The sequence below is a fragment of the Oryctolagus cuniculus genome, chromosome 21, assembly GCF_051225735.1.
Source record: "Oryctolagus cuniculus isolate XC-2025 breed Fujian yellow rabbit chromosome 21, ASM5122573v1, whole genome shotgun sequence".
Lineage (NCBI taxonomy): Eukaryota > Metazoa > Chordata > Mammalia > Lagomorpha > Leporidae > Oryctolagus > Oryctolagus cuniculus.
The window spans coordinates 5,494,415-5,517,465 of NC_142887.1; the positions used below are offsets into that span (position 1 = coordinate 5,494,415).

The 23,051-nt window shown below is 50.8% G+C and overlaps 1 protein-coding gene across 3 annotated transcripts in view; it reads right to left on the reverse strand.

The window, feature by feature from the left end:
- Positions 1-22,540, reverse strand: part of SFSWAP (splicing factor SWAP) — a 77,341-nt gene extending 54,801 nt beyond the window's left edge. Inside the window, exons 1-7 of one of the 3 annotated variants that reach the window (XM_008250412.5) lie at positions 22,175-22,540; positions 20,031-20,200; positions 19,316-19,447; positions 13,470-13,555; positions 5,976-6,186; positions 4,705-4,817; positions 1,137-1,272 (exon numbers count right to left, since the gene is read on the reverse strand). In XM_008250412.5, the coding sequence (XP_008248634.2) occupies positions 1,137-1,272; positions 4,705-4,817; positions 5,976-6,186; positions 13,470-13,555; positions 19,316-19,447; positions 20,031-20,200; positions 22,175-22,392 (1,066 nt within the window). In that variant the 5' untranslated portion in view covers positions 22,393-22,540. Of the gene's footprint in view, positions 1-1,136; positions 1,273-4,704; positions 4,818-5,960; positions 6,187-13,469; positions 13,556-19,315; positions 19,448-20,030; positions 20,201-22,174 lie in introns of all 3 variants that reach the window. The other 2 variants (XM_002722685.6, XM_051837630.3) reach the window with 2 other exon arrangements.
- Between the last annotated feature and the right edge of the window lie 511 nt (positions 22,541-23,051).

Consider the following 23,051-nt stretch of genomic DNA (forward strand, 5'->3'; position numbering starts at 1 on the left):
AACGTTCATCTAGGACATCAAAATGATACATTAGCTTGTGCCAATGCTAAAAGGCAAGTGCAAAAGGAGTTACCACATTTAACAAAAGCTTGTCCCAGGTAAAGAGCAGCTCCTATTCTGCCACAGACACAGACAAGCTTTGCAGCTGGTCACATCTGCGTGCGACGCTCGTGGAACACATGAACTCCCGTGGCCTTGCTCAGGTGCTCCTCTCACTCAACATTTAACCTCTGAATAAAATAATTAAATGAAGACCCGACCCTGAGATCAAAGTCACTTTAAAATCTTCAAAGATTTACCTTCAGTTGGTAAAATCTGTATGTAATTAAAAAGATAAAAGAATGGCAATCAGTGAGAATAAGAAATGTGACTGGTGCACACTCTAGCTGGCCTTCTGTACATCATAATAAACATACACAGACATTTTTGGGCCGCGAGTCTGTAAGCCACACTATGCAACAACCATTCACGTTGTGTTAGGTGTTGTAAGTAATGCAGTTCACGAGAGGAACCAAGTTCTATGCAAATACAGGGATATGAGCGGGTGCGCGCTTTGCTATCTGTGGGGGCCACAGGTCCTAAGGGACAACTGTCCACGCTGTGTGCCTTTTTAAAGAAAGCAACCATGGCAGACAATACACTAAGGTGTGTCCACACAATATCCAACCCCTTTGTTTTTAACCACACACACATGCACGTGCCACATCTCCCTGACTCTGCACGTCAACAGCAGGATGATTTGTAGTGTTCACAGTTTACACAGGCCTGTGTCTGCCCAGCACCTGTTCTCCTTCAAAGAGCTGTGTTCAGAGCAGCCATGTGGGCAACTGCAGGCCTCGTTTCCTGCCTCTCCCTGCCACACTGCTCGAGTCACATACAGTAAGACAGGTCACTGAGGGTGGCTTCTGAGATCTTTAAAGAGGGACAGAAGCAGCCAGCATCTGCTTTCAGTCTTTGCCTTCCTGGGATGCAGAGCTGGTGGGGGAGATGGGGCAGCCACCCTGCCAACATTAAGTCGGCCAGGGGCTGATGGAGGTGCGCAGCGCCACAGCACAGTGCACTAAGTCTGGACCGCCTCCCTCTCCATTCTCCCCAGGGAAAGAGCCTTCCAGTCAGAACGCACAGCGAGTACTCACAGTCCGCCGTGTACTCCACTTGGGAGGGCTGTGCAGCGCTGCCATCTGTGTTTTGCGTGGTGGGAGTGGTGCTGTCAGCCTGGGCCTTGCGGACAAGCGCTGCCAGTGGGTGATCTGGGTCCACCACCTTCAAGGGCTGGGGACAGAGAAGACATAGCTCAGCACTTTCTATAGCGGAACCACACAGGACTCCTCTGTTACAAAAGGCACAACTCAATTTCATTTATTTATTTAAAGCTTGTATTTACTAATTTACTGTTTTAAGAATTTATTTTGTGGGGCTGGTGCTGTGGTGCAGTAGGTTATAGCCCTGGCCTAAAGTGCTGGCTTCCCATATGGGCACCAGTTTGAGTCCTGGCTGCTCTACTTCCAATCCAGCTCCCTGTTAATGCGCCTGGGAAAGCAGTGGAGGATGGCCCAAGTCCTTGGGCCCCTGCACCCACATGGGAGACTTGGTAGAAGCTCCTGGCTTCACATCGGCACACCTCTAGCCATTGGAGCCATTTGCACAGTGAACGAGTGGATGGAGAACTCTCTTTGTCTCTACCTCTCTCTCTGCAACTCTTTCAAATAAATAAACGTAAATCTTTAGAAAAATTTATTTGTGAGGCAAACACACACACCCCAGACAGAGACAGAGACAGATAGGGAGAGCTTCCATCCACTGGTTTACTTCAAGGCACAGGGGCTGAGCCAGAGGCAGGAACCAGGTCTCCTGAATGGGTGGCAGGAAACTGATTATTTGTGCCATCACTACTGCCTCCAGGGTCTGCATCAGCAGAAAGCTCAGTCAGGAACCCAGGCCTCTGATGTGAAACATGAGTGTCTTAACCACTGACTAAATGCCAGCTCCCTCAACCCACTTGAGAAAACAGCGCATGTGCCGTAAAAATCCTCCACACACAGCACAGTATACACAGTGACAGATGCAGGGCCAAGATGGAGTCTCTGTGGTCAGACCCAGCACAAAGCAGACCTCAAGTGCCATCACCAGAGACAGCCAGAACCACAGCCCTAAACCAACAATGCTTCTGCTGCCTGTGCCACATGGGACTGACACCAGCTCTGACACTGACTCTTCTAGACAAAGAGAACTGTTTCAATACAACTTAGGAACCCTCAGTCTACTTTTAAATACCCTGCCTTCCTCTGCTTCCCTGGACGTGCCTACAGATTTCAGACTGCAGAGTAAAATCACTGTCTGAGAGCCCCGTTTGTTGTCACATGGCAGGTAACACACAGTGTGGAAGGCACACTGGAAGGCCCTGATTTGCCATGGCCCAATGCTCCTGCTGCCTAAGCCCCAGAGGAATTCAGTGACAACATGACTTCGTCTCGGTAACAAACATTACAGGAAGGAAGGCTGACCACTATTGCCCAAAGTCCAACTCACATAAAACTGCAACCCTGTTCTCTTTTAAGTTCTGACGTCTAATCACCAACAGTTCCATAGTCCTGTCAACCAGCAATGATCTGCCACGGATCAGGCACTCTGCAAAACTGCGCAAAGCCAAGTGCTCGAGTCTAAGGGCCCCTGTATTTGTATCACAAATGGCCACAAGACAGTGCCCAGTGATTTCTTTTTTTTTTTTTAAAGATTTTATTTATTTAATTGAGAGGTAGAGTTATAGACAGAGGGAGAGACAGAGAGCAAGGTCTTCCATCTGCTGGTTCACTCCCCAAATGGCCACAACTGCCAGAGCTGTGCCAATCCGAAGCCAGGAGCCAGGTGCTTCTTCCCGGTCTCCCACGAGGGTGCAGGGGCCCAAGGACTTGGGCCATCTTTCACTGCTTTCCCAGGCCATAGCAGAGAGCTTGAATGGAAGTGGAGCAGATGGGTCTCAAACTGGCGCTCACATGGGATGCCAGTGCTTCAGGCCAGGGTGTTAACCCACTGTGCCTCATCGCTGGCCTCCCAGTGATTTTTTTTTCTAAGGATGAGGGGAAGAGCAGAAGTAAAAACATTCACTCAGAAACTTTCTATGGGGGCCCAGCATTGTGGCACAGTGGGTTAAGTCACCACCTGTGATACCAGCATTCCATATGTGTGCCAGTTTGAGTCCTGGTGCTCTACTTCCAATCCAGCTCTCTGCAAATGCACCTGGGAAAGCAGCAGCAGATGGCCCAAGTGCTTGGGGCCCTGCACCCACATGGGAGACCCAGATGGAGTTCCAGGCTCCTGGCTTCAGCCTGGCCCAGTCCTGGCTGTTGCAGCCATTTGGGAAGTAAACCAGTGAATGAAAGATCTCTTTCTCTCTGTATTTCTCCTTCTCACTCTTGTCATTCTGCCTTTCAAATAAATGGATCTTAAAAATAATCGAAATACTTTCTATGAAGGTAACGCAGGGTGTCAAGCAGCAAAGGTTCTTAATGCCCAGACAACATTAGAGTCTACGGGACAAAACAATTTCCAAACCTTCACCAACACTCAAATTAGTCTTTTAAAATTTTTCGTGCTGTTTATTAGAGAAAGGAAGAGAGAGCACGTGTGTGAGAATGTTCTCATCTGCTGGTTCCCTCCCTAATGCCTGAAACTGCCTAGCAGGAGCTGAGGTGAAAAGTCAGCCACTGGGGGCCGGTGTTGTGGTAAAGCAGCTCAAGCCACCATATGTAACTGGCATCCCTTATGGGCACCAGTTTCTGTCCTGGCTGTTTCTCTTCTGATCCAGCACACTGCTAATGGCCTAGAAAAACCAATGGAAGATGGCCCAAGTGTTTGGGACCCCACCACCCACATGGGAGACCTGGATGAACCTCCTGGCTTTGGCCTGGAAGACCGATCTCTCGTTCTCTAACTCTGACCTTCAACTAAATAAGTCTTTAAAAATAAATAAATAAAAGTCAGCCACTCTGAGGCCAGTGTTGTAGCAGTGGGTAAAGCTGCTGCCTGTGGTGCCAGCCTCCCTTATGGGTGTGGTTTGAGTCCTGGCTGCTCTACTTCCAATCCAGCTTGCTGTTAAGGTGCCTGGGAGAGTAGTGTAAGATGGCCTGTCTGGGCCCTGCCACCCAGGTGGGAGACCACAATGGAGTTCCTGGCTCCTGGCTTCAGTCTGGCCCAGACCTTGCTACCTGAGCCATCTGGGAAGTGAAGCAGTGGATGGAAGATCTCTCTCCTCTCCCATGTGGGTGGCCGGGACTTAACTTCTCGAGCCATCACCCGCTGCCTCCTCGGCTCTGCACTGGCAGGCAGCTGGAATTAGGAGCAGGAGCTGGAGCTGGAGCTGGGAGTTGAACCCAGGTACTCGGATGCAGGATGTGGGCATCTCAGCCCTAGGCCCAAAGCCTGATCTAAACATTCTACTTACTCTACATATCCTGAGGGTAAAATTATAATACAGTGAAAATAACTTGTTCATGAAATCTGTAACAGATAATTCTGAGATAAAGGAAGCAAAGTATCTGTCACCAAGCTAAAAATAAAATGCACGATACAGCTTAATGAAAACAAAATTAAGACAGAAAACAAAACAGAGCTGTTAACAAGAAATGACATGCTTGGTGCTTTCCAAAATTAATGTAGCAGAAGTCTGGCTTTGGCATAAAAGGCACAGTCCAATGAGACAGCCACCTTCATCAGCTCCTCAAGGCGGTCACACTTCTTGGAGGCAAAGAGAGACGGGTGCAGGTAATTCCCATCTTCCTCATCATCCTCCTCCTCATTGTCAGAGTTGGTGCCCGATTCTGAAATCAAAACCACATTTCAGTATTTTGGTCTACACTGGGGGAAAAACGACAAATAAATTACGCAAAAACACAGCAGCAGACAAAGGCAGAGCTCTGTCTATCCATTCCTTGGTTATCTGCCCCGACCACCTTTGGAGAGCACCCCCCAGAGCCCCCGGTTTTCAGAAGGAAGCCAGGCGGGGAGGTGCAGGAGTCCTGCCACTGGCATCCCCTCCACAATTAACCACTCATAGCAATGCTGGAGCTTTGGGCTTGTTTTTGTTTTTAAAGGAAGAAATCTTATTGATTTATGAGAAGAAAAAAATACCAACAGAAATAAAAAGCCATGACAAATGAAACTGGAGATGAGATCTGCAGTAAGGAGCAGGCAGTGGCGCTGAGCCTCCCGTCTCACTCAGCCTGCAAACAGGTCACGTGAGGACACAAAGGGCTTCTCAGGGCAGGTGGGGCACAGAGGTGAGCACACTGCCTGAGACACCCACACTCTCTACTGGGGTGCCGACTTCAAGTTCCTGCTCTGCACCTGATTCTAGCTCCCTGCTACTGTGCACCCTGGGAGGCAGCGGGTGATGGGTCAAGTTCTTAGGGCCCTGCCATGCACACAGAAGTCCTGGATGGAGTTCTTGGCTGGCTTCAGTCTGGCCCAGCCTCAGCTATTGCAGGTATTTGGGGAGTGAACCAGCAAATGGAAGATCTCTGTCTCTCTGCCTTGCAAATGAATAAAATACACAAAGAGAGACGGACTTGTCTCTGAGTATAATTTAAAAATGCCCTTTGCCTAAGAATTCCAATAAATTTACTTCACAAAAATAACAGTGTCAAGTCAATCCTAGTAAAATCAACAATTTTCATGTTGTGGGTATGGACATGTGACACAAGCCTGTGCCCTGGGAGAACAGCCTGGCAGCAAGGGAGGACCCTTATCTTCGTGGGATGTGAGCAGCCAAGATGAGGGCCAACTTCTGACCTGGATACTCAGCTTCCAACCACGTCAGCATGTGGCATCACCGCACCTGTCTCCAGAGGCTACCCAGCACCTAACGAGTGCCAGGGCAGGCCCGAGGCTGCCTTCAGGACGGGCGTCTACGCTTCCCCAGGAGTTCCCGCCAGCCACGCACCCAGCACAGTGGGGCCACGTACTTTTGCCCTCCTCACTTTTGCTGTCTGCCGGCGCCGTGTACCGCCCTTCTCTCATGGCTTTCTGGATGAATCTGTAGTAGGGGTTGAGGTAGTGGTCGAAGCGCAGGAAGTCGAACTGGGAGTTCCGTGCTTGCCTGGCTTTCAACATGATCTCAAACTGCGCCCCCTGCCTGCACACGAAATTGGCCGTGCGCTCGATGATGGCATGCATTTTGGCTGTTGGTGGCTGTGAGAAAACACACACAAATGTTACCAGTTTGTCTCCTTTCCCACTGGCCACCTAATGCAACTACAAGCAGAGACAGGGGCCGTGCTGTGGTGCAGCAGGTTAAGCCACAATCTGTAGTACTGGCATCCCACATCAGCGCTGGTTTGAATCCCGGCTGCTCCACTTGCGATCCAGCTCCCTGCTAATGCTTCTGGAAGAGCAGCGGAGGATGGCTCAGGTCCTTGGGCCTTTATACCCACGTGGGAGACCTGGAAGAAGTTCCTGGCTTCAGCCTGGACAGCCCTGGTCGTTGCAGCCATTTGGGGAATGAACCAGCAGATGAGGGATCTCTCTCTCTCTTTCCTTCTCCCTCTTTGTGGCTCTGTCTTTTGAATAAATAAATAAATTTTAAAAAGAAGACGACAACGACGACACCCTGGTCTTGATGTCCATTTAGAAGCTGAGAGACATCCACACCGGCAGAGCCCAGTACGAGCACGGACTGTCCCTGGTGACGTGAAGCTGCGTCTGTCTCTGAAATCTGGTGAGGATTTGCTGGGGAGAAAATGCACTTATGGAGGTGAACCATTGCACTTCTGAACAGAACCCATGGGAGGCAAACTTTTTTTGTAGCCATCAACATAATTTTTTTTTTAAAGATTTACTTGAAAGTCAGAGTTACCCAGAGAAAGGAAGACACACAGACAGACAGACAGACACACACACACTCTGTTCCACCCACTGGTACACTCCCCAAATGGCTGCAATGGCTACAGCTGGGCCAGGCTGAAGCCAGGAAGTAGAAGCTTCATCGGGGCCCCCCATGAAAGCCAAGCATTTGAGCCATCCTCCACTGCTTTCCCAGACACATTAGCAAGGAGCCAGCTTGGAAATGGAGTAACCGTGAATCGAACTGGCTCCCACATGGGATGCTGGCCCTGCAGGCAGTGGCTATACCTGCTGTGCCATAGCACTGGCCCCAAATCCACATCTTTCTATGTAACAGGGGTCTTTGTTCTTTTTTAAAGATTAATTTTTCTATTTGAAAGGCAAAAATAGAGAGAGAGAGAGAGAGCGCCCGCGAACAGGAGAGATAGAGAGATTGTGCATCTGCTGGTTCACTCCCCAGATGGTCACCCAGGTTGAAGCTGGGCCAATCCTAAGCCAGGAGCCTCTCCAGGTCTCCCACGTGAGTGCAGGGGCCCAAGCACTTGGGCATCTTCCACTGCTCTCCCAGGTGATTCGCAGGGAGCTGGATCTGAAGTGGAGCAGCCGGGTCTCAAACTGGTGCCCATGTGGGATGAGGGCACTACAGGTGGCGGGCGACTTTACCCTATGCCACAGCGAAACAGGGATCTTAACTTGGGCCCTGGCGTGCACTGAGGCTGTGAATGTTCTGAGATCATATGTAAGTTTGCACCTAACATATGGAACTTTCTGGGGAGAAAGGAGCAGATTTAACCACTTCTCAAGGGCCTGAGAATCACTCCTCTTTCCTAGCTCTCACAGCATGTCAAGTATCTTTACTCCTGTACCTGAGGCCTGCTCCCCATGTCCTCGTTTCTATTCCCTGGAAGACGCTGCTGATGGCTCCAGCTTGCTGGCACTCTCATTTAGAGCACAATGTCCCCAAATGAAAGACAGCTCAAGCAAGGCGTGGCCACAGCAGGGTGGGACACCTGTGTGGCAAAACCCTTGGCTGCCTTACACTGAGTTTGTTTACTTTTTTTAGATTTATTTTATTTCAAAGAATTACAGAGAGAGGCAGAGGGCTTCCATCCACTGGTTCACTCCCCAAATGACCCCAACAGCCAGAGCTGAGCTGATCCGAAGCCAGGAGCCAGGAGCTTCTTCCAGGTCTCTCACACAGGTGCAGGGGCCCAAGCACTCGGGCCATCTTCTACTGTTTTCCCAGGCCATAGCAGAGCGCTGGATTGGAATTGGAGCATATGGGATGCCAGTCCTGCAGGCCGGGGCTTTAACCCGCTGCACCACGGCGCTGGCCCCTACACTGAGTTTACTCACTAGCTGGCAAACCCTGCCCTGCCCTTCACATGCTGCGAATGAGTTACTTTTCCCTCAACCCGCACTTGGCACTTCTTGCCCATGCGTTAATTTTTTTGGTCTGGAAACTAGAAGTCATTCATCCAAACTGCCCTTAGTATCAATGAAGAAATTAAAGCGAAGAAATTATACACAAATGCAACTGAAAGTCACCCTCATTTAAGATGGGCAGTTAAGGATTCAAGATGCTCACAGTAATCTCAGGGCCGCATCCTTCCTAAAATATATGGATCGATTTTCAAATCTAATCTTTGCATTAACAACACCCTTCTCACTTAAAAAGGATAAATTCCACTAATTTCCAAATAAATTAGATTCCACGTCAAAGGCCTGCTGTGAGCTGAAACAGGGACCCTGCTGCCGACTGTCACTGGCTTTGGCTACACAGAAGACTCATTTCTAAGACGGCATCTCCATTGCCAGCCAGTGACTAACGATCCCTTCAGAATACTGACCCCTGAAGGAAAGTATGTGAGTCCTCCCAGTACGGGCTCTGCACTGACCAAATCAACTTCCTGGTCTAAAATAGCTTAAAAGTGGGACCACTAAGCATGTAATATTACGACAGCAGTTAAAAAGCAAAGGCCAAGAGTCTGGTGTTGTGGCACAGCTCCCTGATAATGGCCTGGGAAAGCAGTGGAAAATGGACCAAGTGTTTGGGTTCCTGGCTTTGGCGTGGCCCAGTCTTGGCCGCTGTGGCCATTTGGGGGAATGAACCAGTGGATGGAAAATGTCTCTGCCTTTCAAATGAACCAATTTCTGGGGGAAAAAAAGGCAAATAATTTTATAAATGAACACTGATCATACATAAACAGGAACTTCAAGGTCTGCTATCAAGAGTTAAGTGGGTATGAAGGAGAAGAAGCTATTCTTTCCTCTATTATTAAAATATGATGCTTGTTTTTCATGAATCCATTTCCATTTAAGAACATCATGGGGGGCTGGCACTGTGGTGTAGCAGGTAAAGCCGCTGCCTGCGGTGCTGGCATCCCTTATGGGCGCTGGGTCAAGTCCTGCTTGCTCCACTTCCAATCCAGCTCTCTGCTGTGGCCTGGGAAGCAGTGGAAGATGGCCCAAGTCCTTGGGCCCCTGCACCCGCGTGGGAGACCTGGAGGAAGCTCCTGGCTCCTGGCTTTGAATCGGCACAGCTCCGGCCACTGCGGTCAACTGGGGAGTGAACCAGAGGACGGAAGACCTCCCCCCGCCTCTCTGCCTCTCCTTCTCTCTCTGTGTAACTCTTTCATATAAAATAAATCTTTAAAAAAAAAAAAATCATGGTCACCCCTACTATACATGATATTTTAAAGGCACAGTCAACATATAAATACGAATGTGTTACAAAGGCTACCTGAAAGAGGGAAACATCTTTAAGATCCAAAAAGAGTGGGGAAGCCTGCTGTTTAGGGGCCGGCGCTGAGGCGCAGGGGGTTAAGCCGCCACTTGTAGTGCTGGCATCCCATATGGGCGCCGGTTTAAGACCCGACTGCTCTACTTCTGATCCAACTCTCTGTTGTGGCCTAGGAAAGCAGTAGAGGATGGCCCAAGTCCTTGGGCCCCTGCACCCGCATGGGAGACCCAGAAGAAGCTCCTGGCTCCTGGCTTCGGATTGGTGCAGCTCCAGCCATTGTGGGCAACTGGGGAGTGAACCATCGGATGGAAGACCTCTCCTCTGTGTAACTCTTTCAAATAAATAAATAAATCCTTGAAAAAAAAAGAAAAAAGAAAAAAAAGCTGACGAGTCCCCAGAAGGGGGCTAACGCCACTCTTCTCATTCAGAATTCCATGAACATGGCTTCCATCTCCGAAGAAGGGACTCTGGTGGACTACTTCTACAGACAGGAAACCCACATCACTGTAAGCCCTCCCAGCTTTTGAAAATGTCAGAATGCAGAGCCCAGAATTTCAATACCCGTGATGCCCACAGCCCTGGATTAACAACAGACTGAGTCACAACTCCCAGGAGGTGCAGCAGGAAACATGGGAAAGCACTCCCAAGCCCTAGAAGTAGGAAAGTTCTTCCAAAGCCCTGCAGCCACACGGGAGTAGTGGAACATGTCGGCCCCCATCAGTAACCCTACACTCTGCGTGGAACGTCACAGAGGCTGCCGCAAAACGCCTGGAGGAACACTGCAAGACAGTGGAGCGCAGGCCTGTGCCAAGTGCCCTTCCCAATGGGAAGAAAAGGCCACCCCACCATGGGAACGCCAGGAGGGCTCCACTCCATGACGGTGGGAGCTCAACCATGCTGAGAACAAGGCTCTGAGAGGGATGGTAGCTGATAAACCTCACGCTATGGCTCTAGGCCCAGAGTGGGCCACTGGGCTGCATCAAGGCCTGGCCACACCTCTACACCTCAGTGTCTTTCATCTGGAGAATGGAAAACTGTACCTACTTCCCAGAGTTCATCTGAGTACTAAGTGAAAAACACAATTCAAGAATCCTGGTACACAGCAGGCGCTCAGTAAGCACTTATCATGCTAGTAGAACCCTAACAGGCCAAGACGTCACATGTGACAGCAAGGACACACCACACCCTTTCCCCTTTTCCTTTCTGTCCACGAGCACGGCTCCCTTAGCAATATCCCAGCTCCATCTGTCAGGGAACAGACGGTACCTGGTGCTCAGAAGGTCACTGTGCCACCTCCAGCATTTCAGGAGAGGGAAGACAGGTGGACAGTACAGACTCTCCGCTTCCCACCTTGCCTGGGCAGTAGGTGCCAAAGTCTCCAACACGGTGCACACGGTCAGAGGTGAAGGGCACAGCAGATGATTCGACAGCACGGAACCCGGGACAGAGGGAGCTGCTCCGGCTCCAAAAGCACACACGTGATCAGGGCTGGTCCACATGCGGGAACTCAGGGAGCAGACAGAGGGTGTCCAGGCTGCCACCAAACTGACACCTGACTGGACACACCCACACTACGCTGGACAAGATGTGGGGCTACCTGTTTGGTGAAAAAACTGGAACTTCTCAGGGAACTGAGAATCGTATTCATAGAACCAATGTCAGCAGCTAAAATAAAGCTGTCAGCTCACCTGATGGCTCACGTCTAGAGGCCCAGTGACACAAGATGGGAGAACCACACGAGGTGTCCCCACGTGCCAGCCAGACACCGAGTGGAAGTGAGCTGGGCCCCTGTGTTCTGATTTCACTGGGTGTGACCTGAAAGTTTAGTTTACAAACCAAGAATGCCCTGAATCTCCTGCCTTCAGCAGCCACACCAGCCTTCCTTGGTCAGTGGCCACACAACTCTGCTCAGAGGCCACAGCAGTCCCTCTATCCCGGCCTGGACATCCCAAAGTTCAGCTCCAAAACGGAGCTTCTGATACAAGCACTTCTGCCTTCTGTACTTCTCCACTAGCACAGACGATGTACATAATGAAATACTGCCAGAGGAATCACAACACTGGCACTGACCTAAGGAAGACCAGTCCTGCCCCTGGCCTCAACCACAGCCCCAACGTGGTCAGAGCAACTCCACCAAGAGACCCCACTCTACCCACAGTGGAGTCACTACACACGGAGGTTGGCCTGGCTCGCCAACAGGTGACAGACGTGTGCGGTTCTGCTGGACAATTCATCAGCCAGAGGGGTTGACACTGACACCAAACACCTTGACCAGGATTCAACAGGATTGTGCTTGCACAAACAATTCTAAAAGCCATCTGCAGGGCCGGCATCCCATATGGGAGATGGTTCAAGTCCCAGCTGCTCCATTACTGATCCAGTTCCCTGCTAATGTGCCTGGGGAAGCAGCAGCAGCAGCAGGTGTTCCAAGTCTCCTGGCTTCAGCCTGACCTAGCCCGGGCCATTACGGCCATTTGGGGAGTGAAACAGTGAGGCAAGATCTCTCTTTGGCTCTTCCTCTCTCCATAACTCTGACTTTCAAATACATCAATAAAATTTAAGAAATACAAGTAAAATTTCGGGGCTGGTGCTGTGGTGCAGTGGGTTAACGCCCTGGCTTGAAGCACCAGCATCTCATATGGGCGCTGGTTCTAGTCCTGGCTGCTCCTCTTCCTCTCTGCTATGGCCTGGGATAGCAGTAGAAGATGGCCCAAGTCCTTGGGCCCCTGCACCCGTGTGGGAGACCCAAAAGAAGCTCCTGGCTTCTATTGGTGTAGCTCCAGCTGCTGTGGCCATCTGGGGAGTGAGCCAGCGGATGGAAGACCTCTCTCTTTCTCTACCTCTCTCTGTAACTCTGTCTTTCAAATAAATAAATCTTAAAAAAAAAAGTAAAATTCCATATGGTCAATGTTAAATACAAATTTGTTACCATTAGATAATGGAGCAACTGCGATTTTTCTCAGCTTAATGTCAATGGGTCTCTCCCACAGAACAAATGGCCTATTTCAGAACAAATAAGTAAGAAAGGTATTAACACTGCAGCTTTGTCACTTGCAACCCAGCCAGGAGAATGTCAAGAGAAAACTTCAGGGCAGGCGTAAACACGTGGGCACCCCTGCCAAGTATGCACAGGCAACAGAAGCATCAGGAGCACCCCAGTACAGACAGAACAACCCCCTGAAGCACAGGCAGCCGAGGTGGCACCTAGGGATGACCGTGGTCCAAGGTCCCTCCTGCCACAGATAAGCCCAGTTCTTGACTTTCCCAAGCCTCTGTCTCTTAGCTGGAGGGGAAAGTGACAGCAGTTCCCTCACAGGTGTCAGCACCCCGAAATTCAACATACAAAGTGGCTTAGCACAGAGCCCAGAGTACAAAAACTCCTCAATAAACCATCAGAAAACAAAAGAGGAGAAAGCTGCCTGTTATAAATTAGCCCTAATGGAACAAGGAACCGAAGCAGTGTGTGGAGAGTGGCTGAGCTGGAGACAGCAAATGCCTGCGGGCGGGGTCCAGGACAGGACGCCTAGTGGGCAGCACAGCCCTGAAGCATGACAGGAAATCCCCTACCAACTGTGAAGTGCCCACAGACACCAAACCAGAAGCTACTTGCCCCACGTGGCTGATGCCCACTTCCCAGGAACCTGACTCCTCTCCACACTGGTCCAACCTGGGCCCAACTCTGGGAGCCCAGAGACCCAATCCAAAGTCCCTGATGCTCTGATGGAGTCACTATGCTGTGACCCATCCACTTCCTCCCCCAGACCCTCGTAACAGTGCGCTGACGCATCACACACCTAAGCAGTGGCTGCTATCGTCATCACGTCCGCACACAAGCACACGTAACGAACAGTGACAACGGGAGTCATGCTTGGGGGAGGAAGACACCTACCAGCTCCACGTCAGATGGGACATTCAATCCTAAGGGGGCAACGAAAGGTTCTTCATTTTCCTCCAAATTTTCTGCCTCATTTTTTTCTGTAAATAAATAAAACACAAAACTTCAAAAATGGAGTCAGGACCTGGAATGTGCGCATGTGGATGCTGACGTGAGAGGTGGGACGCCACCTGCATGGCAGGGAAGGGAATGCAGAGGGGCTGGGACATGACCTTCCCTCGCTTCTTACACAGACGTTCCCAGGAAAATACCAGTGGTCACTATGGCATGAAAGTAACCATCAGGTTACACAAACTAAAATCACAGTAAGACACCATTTCACAGCTAGCACATCTTTTTTTTTTTAAAGATTTTATTTATTTGAAAGGCAGAGCAACAGAGAGGCAGAGAGGCAGAGATGGGGGGGGGGACGATAGAGAGTCAGTCTTCCACCTGCTGGTTCACTCTCCAAATAGCCGCGATGGCTGCAGCTGAGCCAATCAGAAGCCAGGAGCTTCTTCTAAGTCCCCCATATGGGTGCAGGAGCCTAAGCATTTGGGCAATTTTCCACTGCTTTCCCAGGCACATTAGCAGTGGGGCAACCCATATGGGCACTGGCTGGAGTCCTGGGCACTCCACTCCCAAACCAACTCCCTGCTAATGTACTGTAACTCTGTGTTTTTCAAATAAAAATAAATCTTTTTAAGAAACGGAAAACAAAGGCAGGAGCTTCGCTTAGCATTTAGAAGCATCCCTTCCCCAGCCCCCACACCACTGCCATCAGAGTGCTTGGTTCCTTTCCTGGCTGTTGTTCCTGACTCCAGCTTCCTGCTGATGCAGACCCTGGGAGGCTAAATTCAAACACAGTGCAATGGCCAGGGCAGGTGTCTATCCACAGTGAGCAACTGCCAAGGCGGGAGCAGTGAGCAGCATCCTGGTTCCTGCCGTCCCCGTTTCCTGTCAGGAACTCCCTCAGAGCAGGTGGAGCAGCAGAGGGAGTGCTGACAAGCGCCAGGCCAGGTCAGCGCTGGGACTCAGGCGAGGGCCCCACTCGTCTCCTCAGTCGTTCCAGGCTGTGTGAGTTCAGGGACACAATCGGCGTGAACGCCTCGAACAAAACCCTAGACACTTGGCACTGAGTATCTCAGAGAGAGCTTTCTCTTCATCTCCCAGCCCCTTTTATGAATGTTCACATTAAAATGATGCTGCTAAGACCTCACCCAACAACTTCTATGGATTCCTGACAGCATCAGGCAGAAGACAAGGTAATCAATTCCCAAATAGCTGACTCTCACCATCAAAGTGTGAAACAGGAGGGCCCATCTGTCAAGGTTTCTCCACCCTACAAAACTACCTCTCTTTCATTAACAACCAGATGTATTCTTTTCTACTTCTGTTTATTTCATTTTTAAAGATTTTATTTATTTATTTGAAAGTCAGAGTTACACAGAGAGGAGAGGCAGAGAGAGAGAGAGAGAGAGGAGGGAGGGAGGGAGGGGTGTCTTCCATCTGATGGTTCACTCCCTAATTGGCCACAACGGCTGGAGCTATGCTGATCCGAAGCCCGGAGCCAGGAGCTTCTTCCAGGTCTCCCGTGTGGGTGCAGGGGCCCAAGGACGTGGGCCATCTTCTACTGCTTTCCCAGGCCACAGCAGAGAGCTGGATCAGAAGTGGAGCAGCTGGGTCTCGAACCGGCGCCCATATGGGATGCTGGCACTGTAGGTGGCAGCTTAACCTGCTGTGCCACAGCGTTGCCCCCTCCCCCTTTTTAAGATTTATGTATTTATTTGAAAGTCAGAGTTACACAGAGAGGAGAGTGGGGGTGAGGGGGGAGTAGAGGGGCAGGCTGTTCGTTTAATTAACAAAATGTCCAGGTTGTATAAAGCCTGCAAAATCACCTGGTTTGGCCCTGCCAGGGCACTCATAGGCAAGACTCGAAGGTCAATACATCTACAGCAGGCTACTTTTAAAGCTGGTAATTCTGAGGGCCGGCACTGTGGCGTAGCGGGTAAAGCCACCGCCTGTAGTGCCAGCATCCTATATGGGTGCTGGTTCTAGTCCTGCTGCTTCTGATCCCGCTCTCTGCTATGGCCTTGGGAAGCAGAAGATGGCCCAAGTCCTTGGGCACCTGCACCCGCGTGTGAGACCCAGAAGAAGCTCCTGGCTTCAGATTGGCACAGCTCCAGCCGTTGCGGTTAACTGGGGAGTGAACCAGCAGATGGAAGACCTCTCTCTCTCTCTCTCCTTCTTTCTCTGTGTAACTCTTTCAAATAAATAAATAAATCCTTTAAAAAAAAAAAAAAAGCTGGTAATTCTGTAAGGCCCCCAAATTATGTCATAGACATCCAAATGGCCTGAGGCAGGAAAACAGGCTCCACACCCCTAAGCTATACAAATAGCTATATTTTGGCCGGCACTGTGGCTCACTAGGCTAATCCTCCGCCTTGTGGCACCGGCACACCAGGTTCTAGTCCCGGTCGGGGCTCCGGATTCTGTCCCGGTTGCCCCTCTTCCAGGCCAGCTCTCTGCTGTGGCCAGGGAGTGCAGTGGAGGATGGCCCAAGTGCTTGGGCCCTGCACCCCATGGGAGACCAGGATAAGCGCCTGGCTCCTGCCATCCGATCAGTGCGGTGCGCCGGCCGTGGCGGCCATTGGAGGGTGAACCAACGGCAAAAGGAAGACCTTTCTCTCTGTCTCTGTCTCTCTCACTGTCCACTCTGCCTGTCAAAAAAAAAAAAAAAAAAAAAAAAGGCTATATTTTCCAACTTTCTGATTCCCAAGGCACCTAAATACATTTCAAAAATTACCAATTTAGCAACAGTGAAATGTAATCAAAACATAGTGAAAAACTAAAAAGCTAGCATTTTAAGATTTCAACATCTCAGACCTTTCAAAAACAGACTGTTAGAGAAACAAATGCTAAATCTTCACCAGAACAGAAAAGCCTAGAAAAGGCAACCATCGGCAAAGCTCTCGACCAGACTCCACTCCTCTCATAATCAACAGGGGGACCCTGGGGCAGGTGTTACTGCAAAACCTGGGCGCTACTGCCTGATGCCACTCAGCTGCACCACCAACTCCACTGAGCGAGAGCTGCTCTGCTTCTGCTCAAGGGCCCCAGGTCTTGTCTAAGAATGACAAGTAGGGGCCAGCATGTGGCACAGCAGGCTAAGCTGCGGTCTGCGGCACCGGCATCTCATATAGGAGCATCTGTTCAAGTACTGGCTACTCAGCTTCCACTCCAGTTCCCTGCTAATGCACCTGAGAAAACAGGTGGGGAGAACGTGACACTCAACTGGGCTGTTAACGATACTGGAAAGCAAACTTCTATAAACCTCTGTGCATGTACGTGGTATTTTATTTGTATTAATGCAAGTTAAACATAAAATATCAAGACAGAAGTTTCATATGGGCCCACTTCACATTAACAAAAAGTCATAAGCATATAAGAGAAAGTTCTGAGAACATAATTATAGAAAGAGTAATATAAAATAAGAAAGAAATTTAAAGAGGAAACCACTAATACTTACAAGATAAACTAAGTCACACTGAAGTTATAAACATTCAGTAATTACAAAAAAGTTTGTGTCATTGAGACCAACAACGACACTGCAACAACAATCCACCACTGAGAACAGGGACTGACAAACCCTTTCTGTAAAATGCTGAGAGTAAATATTCCAGTTTAGGGGGTCGGATGGTTCCTGGAGAATCCATAGAACCCTGCAGAGTCCAAAAACCTCAATACCATGAAACAAACAGGCTGGCAGTTATGGGCGGCTGATCCCTAAGCTAGAAGGTTAGGAAATTAACAGAATGGCTTTTTCTCAAGACTGTCACTAGAATCTTTGGGGAGGGGAAGAAAAACAAATATATATTTCAGTTCTTCATTAGTGAGATAGTGATAGTATGCATTCCTTTCTTTCTGGATTTAAAGCAGAAATACTGTTCGCGGTTCAGAGATGAGACAGCAAAATCTGAACTATCCAGAAACCCAAAAGGGTAATTTCCTCTGGATAAACAAGTGAACGGTCACTTGTTAGACCTGCAAGAATATTTTCAGCGTATCACCTCTGAGGGATGGTTAAGTTCCGCAACTAGCCTTTGACTCAGCATAGTCAGTTATACCAGCAAAGTATCCGCAAAGTTCATAAAACCCGCCACGAATGTGGAGGACCACAGAAAGGCCCAAAGCTGGCCTGCACATGCGTGAACCATGCCACCACGATTCCCAAGATCCTGCCCTACGTGCAAGCATGGGGAGAGCCTTGTGGGGCTGTAGGGTGGAGGGGCAGAGAGCATCCTGCTTTCCCATTAAACGGCTGTAAGCACTTCACACTCACTAAAGAGATTTGTGCTTTAGAAGACAACAAATAATCCCCAAATAACAGATTAAGTCAGCTGTAAAGTTCACTCTGTAGAATATGACTCTAGCTTGTTACTCTACATATTGGGTTTCTAATTTAAAGTCAGAAGTCATCCAGCCTTAATGTTCCAGCTGTCTCGTTGTTCCTGATGACCAGTGGTGGATCATCAGGCAAATGCTATGACATGGTGTTCTAGGGGCTTACAGAAGGAACTGGGGACATGTGTTCCAGTCTAACATGAGCCCAGAATTCTGGCTGTTCCATTTTTATAGCCAAAGTTCCCAGCAAAGCACCAGTTAAAAACCATTTTATACAGGTATCATTTTAAAGTACCGTGATTAAGTATATGCCCTACGTCCTGTCAAAGACCACCAGGAAATCCTGTGCTGTCTCCTCTTGGGAGTAACCGTGTGGCCCCTGGACGGCCACTACTTCAGTGGAGGGTGTGTACAGGCAGGAAGTACACATGAGGATGAGGGAAAGGCGACATTAGCGTAGCCTAATTCATGCCTATTTTCAAGGGCTGGCACTGTGGCGTTGCAGGATAAGCCGCTGCCTACAGCACCAGCCTTCCATCTGTGTACCGGACTGAGTTCTGGCTGCTCCACTTCCAATCCAGCAGTGGAGAACGGTCCAAAGGCTTGGGCCCCTGCACTCTTGTGAAAGACCTGGAAGCTCCCGGTTTCAGCCTGGCCCAGCCCTGGTTCTTGTGGCCATGTAGGGAGTGAACCAGCGGATGGAAGATGTCTCTCTCTGTCTCTCCCTCCCTCTCTGTAACTCTTTCAAATAAATAAAATAGATTTTTTTTTTTTTAAATTTTTTGACAGGCAGAGTGGACAGTGAGAGAGACAGAGAGAAAGGTCTTCCTTTTGCCGTTGGTTCACTGGCTGCCGCGGCCGGCGCACCGCGCTGATCCGATGGCAGGAGCCAGGAGCCAGGTGCTTTTCCTGGTCTCCCATGGGGTGCAGGGCCCAAGCACCTGGGCCATCCTCCACTGCACTCCCGGGCCACAGCAGAGAGCTGGCCTGGAAGAGGGGCAACCGGGACAGAATCCGGCGCCCCAACCGGGACTAGAACCCGGTGTGCCGGCACCGCTAGGCGGAGGATTAGCCTAGTGAGCCGTAGCGCCGGCCAATAAAATAGATCTAAAAAAAAAAAAAAAAAAAAAAAAAAAAAAAAAAGCCTCTTATTTCAATGCCCCGAGAATGAACCACAGTACATTAGCAATCCTGACTCCAGGAAACCTGGATTGGGTAACTCCCTGCTCTCTCAATCAGAGAAAATACAAACAACAAGGCAGCTGGGAACCAGTGCAGACAACCAAGTCCGACTCACTCTCCAGCTCCAGGACAATTTACTTTCTAGTTCCTGGGTTTGCTTGAACAAAGGGAGAATGCCACTAAGCTTGTGCGCGTGTCCCAAGGCTGGTACGCGTGGTAAGCGATGGACGCAGCGTCCTGCCACACAGCTCGCCCAGGCAGCGCCTGCCCCTCACCTCTCTGTCGGGAAGGCTCTTCCTCCTCCGTGGGCTCCGACGGGTCATAATAGTCGCTGCCGTAAGTGAACCCCACAGCGTTGTAGCTGCCATCCTCGGCTAATGCTTCACTCAATCGCTTGTATTCTTCCTCTTGAATAAAAATGAGAGTTTTATTAACAAAATGGAAATTAACTGAGAAAAATTGACATACTTCTAAAGTTGTAGCTACCAGTAAAGCGTACAACACACTTTCTCAACCTCTTTGAGGCGAAAATGAGTTTAAAAGTCACACTTTACATCTATCAATATGTACTTTTGCCAGTACATGTTTACCCACAGACAGAAGAATACAGGCCTTTTGTGGAAAATTTCTTCCTGCTGAGAAAATTTTGGGATTAAGAACTGTATTAAAGATTGTTAAGGCAAAGACAAGAACATCATTTTTTAATTCATACAATACTGTTAAAGAAGAACAGTTAAAAGAGTTTTTGTTTTTGTTTTTTTTTTTCAAATCCCAGTCTGCCCTCAAAAGCTGGGAAAATTCTCTGTGGCTCTATATATAAACTATCCTGAGGTCCTCTCAGAACGCAAAGACTCCTGCTTTTCCAATCCACTGGGTACTGTCAAGATAACATCAGAAAGAGTGAGTATAAAAATGAATGGGAGTAAATTTTTAAATACTTAAAAAATTTGTAAAAGTTGGTTGCTTAAGTAAGTTTTTCTTGAGCAGTACCTTGCCTCGCCTCCTCCTCAAGCAAGTCCGTATGCAAGGCTAAATACCTCTCTTCATCACACAGGGCCTCTACTCGTGCCTCCTCTTCGGACAGCTGGTAGTCTCTGTTCCACGTGGCGTACTCAGCATCGTACTCAGAAAGGTCATGCAGGTGACCACGCCCATCGTATCTGTAATATGAGCGCGCTGGTCAGGGGACAGAAACCAACGTCCAGGGGGGTGTGTGTGCGTGACATCTTACAGGCATACTTACCACGTGAAACAAAGAGATAAAAACATTAAAGCAAATACAAGAAAATTCTCAAATATATTTTTAACTCAGCTAGTTATATCTCACCTACTTTTAAACTCAAGTTATCTTAACAAAGTACAAATTCCTTTCTACAGTATGGTAAGAATTTTAATTAAAAGCAAACAATGCTTTAATAGCGTAAGTGGTGTTGGTGTCCACCTCACTGGCAGTTCTTACCGCTTTTATGGTTTGGGCAACCATGGAATGCCCTTTCAAAAATCTTTTTGTCTGTAAAGTTAAATATCATAGCTTACATTCACACAAACCGAATACATAAATACCTATCCGTAAGAACCAAACGGTCGAAATTTCCTCGCTTCTTTCTGCTAGTCCCGAACTCTCAGGAGAAATCTTCACCAAAGAAACTTGCGTCCATTGGAGGTAAAATCTTGGCTAGGCTCGCCCCCTAGCCACTTGGCTGAGGAAATAAGTGCTGGTTACGTGATAGAGAGACACACATACATAGGAACAGTGACATATACGTGCAGTTTAAGGAGGTTCACTGGAACAGCACACCACCACAGGTGCAGGATCGGTATCTCCTCTACACTACACTCCCAGGAACCACACACTCGGGGACATGTCCACGTTTCTCTAGCACAGACCGACAGGCAATGTGGTCCAGTTGGGAATAAAGAGCCGTTCTGCTCTGCTTCTAAAGCAAGACTCAGCGAAGATGCCATGAGCCTGCAGCTAACACATCAGCGTTGCAAAACAAATGTAGAGCACCAGGCAAAAGTCCGCTTACTTTCTTAATGCCGACTTTTGTAATGGGGACAAAATTACTAATGTGGGAAAAAAAGGCCCAACATGCCAAGGTAGCCAAGGTACTGCATTTTATTAAGTTCCAAAATTAGTTTTCCTTCGACGTAAACCTCCTTAACTTACAATTGTGGCTTATCATTTACAACCATTGCACATGTACATGTGTGGCGTTTGCTCCCCGCCAGGCTTGGAAGCCCTAACTCAGACCACACAGCATACAAGGAACGCTGCAGAGAGAGCCCAGACTTCCACGATAACGTCACAAGCGACAGCGAGGCGTCCAGCGGGAGCCCGGCTCCGAGGCACAGCTGCGGCCGGACAGCGCAGACCTGCCGCCCCCTCCCAGTCCTCGCGGTCTCCCCTGACTCCACGCGGGCAGGCGGGGAGGGAGCGGGCCCAGGCGGGCCTCGGCGCGTCCGTGGCGCCCAGCTCAGGGGGCTGCCCTACAGTCACGTTCCGGGGCTCTGCGGGGTCCAGTCTTAGGGTCTCAACGCCGGCTTCCTTCACGCGCCGCTACTCGCAGTCTAACGCTGGGTCACCAGTGGGCAGCCTCGCAGTCCGCGACCGGAAGGAGTGTCGCCAAACCGCCCCCCGCCCGCCCCGCGAAAAACAAGGCCCGGGGGGAAGGGGGTGCGCGCTGGCGGTGGGGGGAGCAAACACCCTGCATCATGTCATGTCACCCTCTTCGAATCAGACCTTCCAGAGCCCCCCGGTCTCGGGCCCCTGCCCGTCGCCGCCAACGGCCTCCAGGGTGATTACCTAAAGCAGCTCTGGCGCGGACAGACCCTTCGGTGCCGGGACAGCGAAACCTGCCCTAAGGACACCGCCTGTGGGAGCAAGGTCAGCTGCCCGCACCCCCTCACCCCGACGAGCCGGCGGGGAGCGCGCGGCGGGGGCGGAGGCGGCCGGTTCTGCCGGCCGGAGCCTCGGGGCAGGTTTCGCCATCCCAGTCCGCAGGCACAGGGCCCCGGGCGCGGGAGGGAGTCCCCGGGTCCCCGCCGGCTCCGCGGCACCCAGTGTCCATCGGACGGACTCGAGCGGGAGGGGTGGGGGGAGGGGAGGCCCGGCGGGCCGGGGAGAAACCGACCTGTCGATGAGGATCTTGTGGTCCCCCATCCACGGGATGAGGTGTTGTCCCTGCTCCTGGGCCAGCGCCCGCTCGTCGTCCCGGAACAGCTTGCAGGCATAGCCGAAAACCAGCAGCTCCACTCGGCTGCTCGCGCCACCGGCACCGCCAGGCCCGGCCTCCTCCTTGGCGCCCCCTTTCCTCTCGGGCTTGGCGCGGCCCCCGCCCGCGCCGTACATGACAGCGTCCCCGGCGCCCCGGCCGGTCCCCTCCGCGCCGCGCGACGCCCCCGACGGCTCCGCTGGCCGCCCTCTCAGTCAAAAGCTCCGCATCCCGGCCCCAACCTCAACACCGCCGCCATAGCGGGCCACAAAATGGAGGCGGCGCAACTTCCGGCGGGAAGGCCCGCACTTCCGGCGCGCGGGTTCGGCAGATTCGCCACGGCTCGGCGGGCCGCCCTGGCCACCGCAGAAGGTGTTCGCTTGGTTTTCGCCCTCGGACGGCCCGCCACGGCGGGGGCTGCCGCGAGCGGGGCGCGCACATTTTTAAATTCCGTATTGGCTGCGGTCGTTGGGGGCGTGACGAAAGCGCTGCGCGGGCGCGCGTCCGGTCGCTCCCCGCGCGCTCTTTTCGTGGGGCCGCAGCGGCTGCCGCCGGGCCGCATTTCTGCTCGGTCACCGAGAGGGTCTTCTCCCGCGGCCCGCTCAGCTCGGGAGGCGGCCAGGGCGGCCGTCCGGGGCTGGCGCGTGTCCCGGGGGTGGTCCCCTGGCGGTCTCCCGGGCTCTTTTAGCGCAGTCTTTTCGGGTCAGCAGGTCAAGGGGGCGGAGTGCAAAGGCTGCTGCTTTGGGGTCGGGTCGCTTCTCGGCCCTCCGGGGACGCCTTCCCGAGCGCCCGGTTC